The sequence below is a fragment of the Natator depressus genome, chromosome 1 (assembly GCF_965152275.1).
Source record: "Natator depressus isolate rNatDep1 chromosome 1, rNatDep2.hap1, whole genome shotgun sequence".
NCBI classification, from domain to species: Eukaryota; Metazoa; Chordata; order Testudines; family Cheloniidae; genus Natator; species Natator depressus.
The window spans coordinates 3,468,188-3,470,098 of record NC_134234.1 but is presented as its reverse complement, the minus strand read 5'-3'; the positions used below and the strand labels follow the sequence as shown (position 1 = coordinate 3,470,098).

Below are 1,911 nucleotides of genomic sequence, written 5' to 3'. Positions count from 1 at the left end.
AGGTATGTTCTCATTGGGATGTTTCCTCAGCACGCAGCTTGGAAAAGGTTTGTTTTTTCTACTCGGATTTTGAGCAACTATGTGAATGGTCTCTGTGTATATAATGTCTTCTGCAGTTTCCACTTTATGCATCCGATGAAGTGAGCTGTAGCTCACGAAAGCTCATGCTCAAATAAATTGGTTAGTCTCTAAGGTGCCACAAGTCCTCCTTTTCTTTTTGCGAATACAGACTAACACGGCTGCTACTCTGAAATCTGTGAATGGGGAACTCCCTACAGCATGGACTCTCTAGCTTGGGTTTCATTGCTTCATTGCATGATGGATAGATGATGTATAAACAGTATCCACGCTTGTGTTTCCTCTGGCGCCTGTGAAGGTTTCCCACACCACGATGTGTAGGAATTATTGACGCATGGAGCACCATGAAACATGGAATTGGCATTAGTAGGGTCAGTTTATAATTCATTCCTCTGAATAATGAAAATGTCATTTTTCAGTGTGTGAAGAGCGACCAATCTGCTTCACCCGTGAGAACAGCCCCCAGTAGTGCATGTAGTGTCTCACATTAACACTGTCTCTCCATCCAGGTATTTGTCCTGCAACCATCATGCTAGACCCTGGGCACATACAGAAAGTCAGGGGGACGTACGATACATGCAGGAGACGCCGTTCTGCCTCAGAGTTGGACACCTTCTCCCCTACTCCATGTCAGATTCCAACATAACCGACTTCACCAACCCCTCCACCTTCATCCTCCTGGGCATTCCTGGCCTGGAGGTGGCCCATGTCTGGATCTCCATCCCTTTCTGCACCGTGTACATCATAGCTGTCTTGGGGAACTTCACCATCCTGTTCATCGTGAAGAGGGAGCCGAGCCTCCATGGGCCCATGTACTATTTCCTCTGCATGCTGGCTGTCACCGACCTGGTCCTGCCTACATCCATCCTGCCCAAAATGCTGAGCATTTTCTGGTTCAATTCCAGGGAGACTGATTTCAGTGCCTGCCTCACCCAGATATACTTCATTCACTGCTTCACAGGGATGGAGACTGGGATCTTCGTGGCCATGGCCTTGGATCGCTACGTGGCCATCTGCCATCCCCTGAGACATTCCACCATCGTGACAAACCCCATGGTGGCCAAGATCAGCCTGGCCGTGGTTTTGCGCAGCAGCATATTTGTACTGCCCTATCCCTTCCTGGCGAGGCGGTGGCCATATTGCAGAACCAACATCATCCCCCACACATACTGCGATCACATAGCCGTGCTGAAGCTGGCCTGCGCTGACATCCGAGTCAGTAGTTACTATGGCCTCTTTTTGCTATTCTCTGGGATGGGTGTGGATATGCTTTTGATCACCGTGTCCTATATCCAGATCCTCAGGGCCATCTTCAGCCTCCCCACAAAGGACTCCCAGCTCAAGACTTTTGGGACCTGCATCTCCCACCTCTTTGCTATCTTAACCTTTTACGTCCCATCTCTCTTCTCCTTCCTCACGCACCAGTTTGGCCGCAATGTGCCCCTGCATTTCCACGTTCTCATGGCCAACGTGTACCTCCTGGTGCCCCCCATGCTAAACCCCATCATCTACGGGGTGAGGACCAAACAGATCCGGGACAGGCTGCTCTGGCTCTTTACTCATAAAGGGACCTAAAGTTTTCTCCTGGTGCTCTCGCTTTCAGACAGAGCTCCATACAGAATTTGCTGGTGTTGTGGTGCCAGACCCTCTTCCCTGAATCACTTACTGGATAGTCCAAGAGACATGAAACCCTTTCCTGACCTGAGTGTACTGTATTAGTGGAACAAACTGGGGAATTCATCTGTGTATAACTCATCAACTCACAGGGTTGCCATCTTTGTAATTGCTGGTATCTGGACTCCGGAGGCCCTGCCCCTGCCACACCTCTCCTGC

The 1,911-nt window shown here is 49.9% G+C and overlaps 1 protein-coding gene across 1 annotated transcript; it reads left to right on the top strand.

The window, feature by feature from the left end:
- The first annotated feature begins 654 nt into the window (after positions 1-654).
- Positions 655-1,653, top strand: LOC142000270 (olfactory receptor 52E4-like). Its single transcript, XM_074974469.1, has one exon. It carries the CDS (start codon positions 655-657, stop codon positions 1,651-1,653), a length of 999 nt encoding a protein of 332 aa, XP_074830570.1.
- Positions 1,654-1,911: the final 258 nt, after the last annotated feature.

What these genes read in the sequence shown, in the direction of transcription:
- LOC142000270 (XM_074974469.1), top strand. Translation starts at nt 655, where the DNA reads ATGCAGGAGACGCCGTTCTGCCTCAGAGTTGGACACCTTCTCCCCTAC.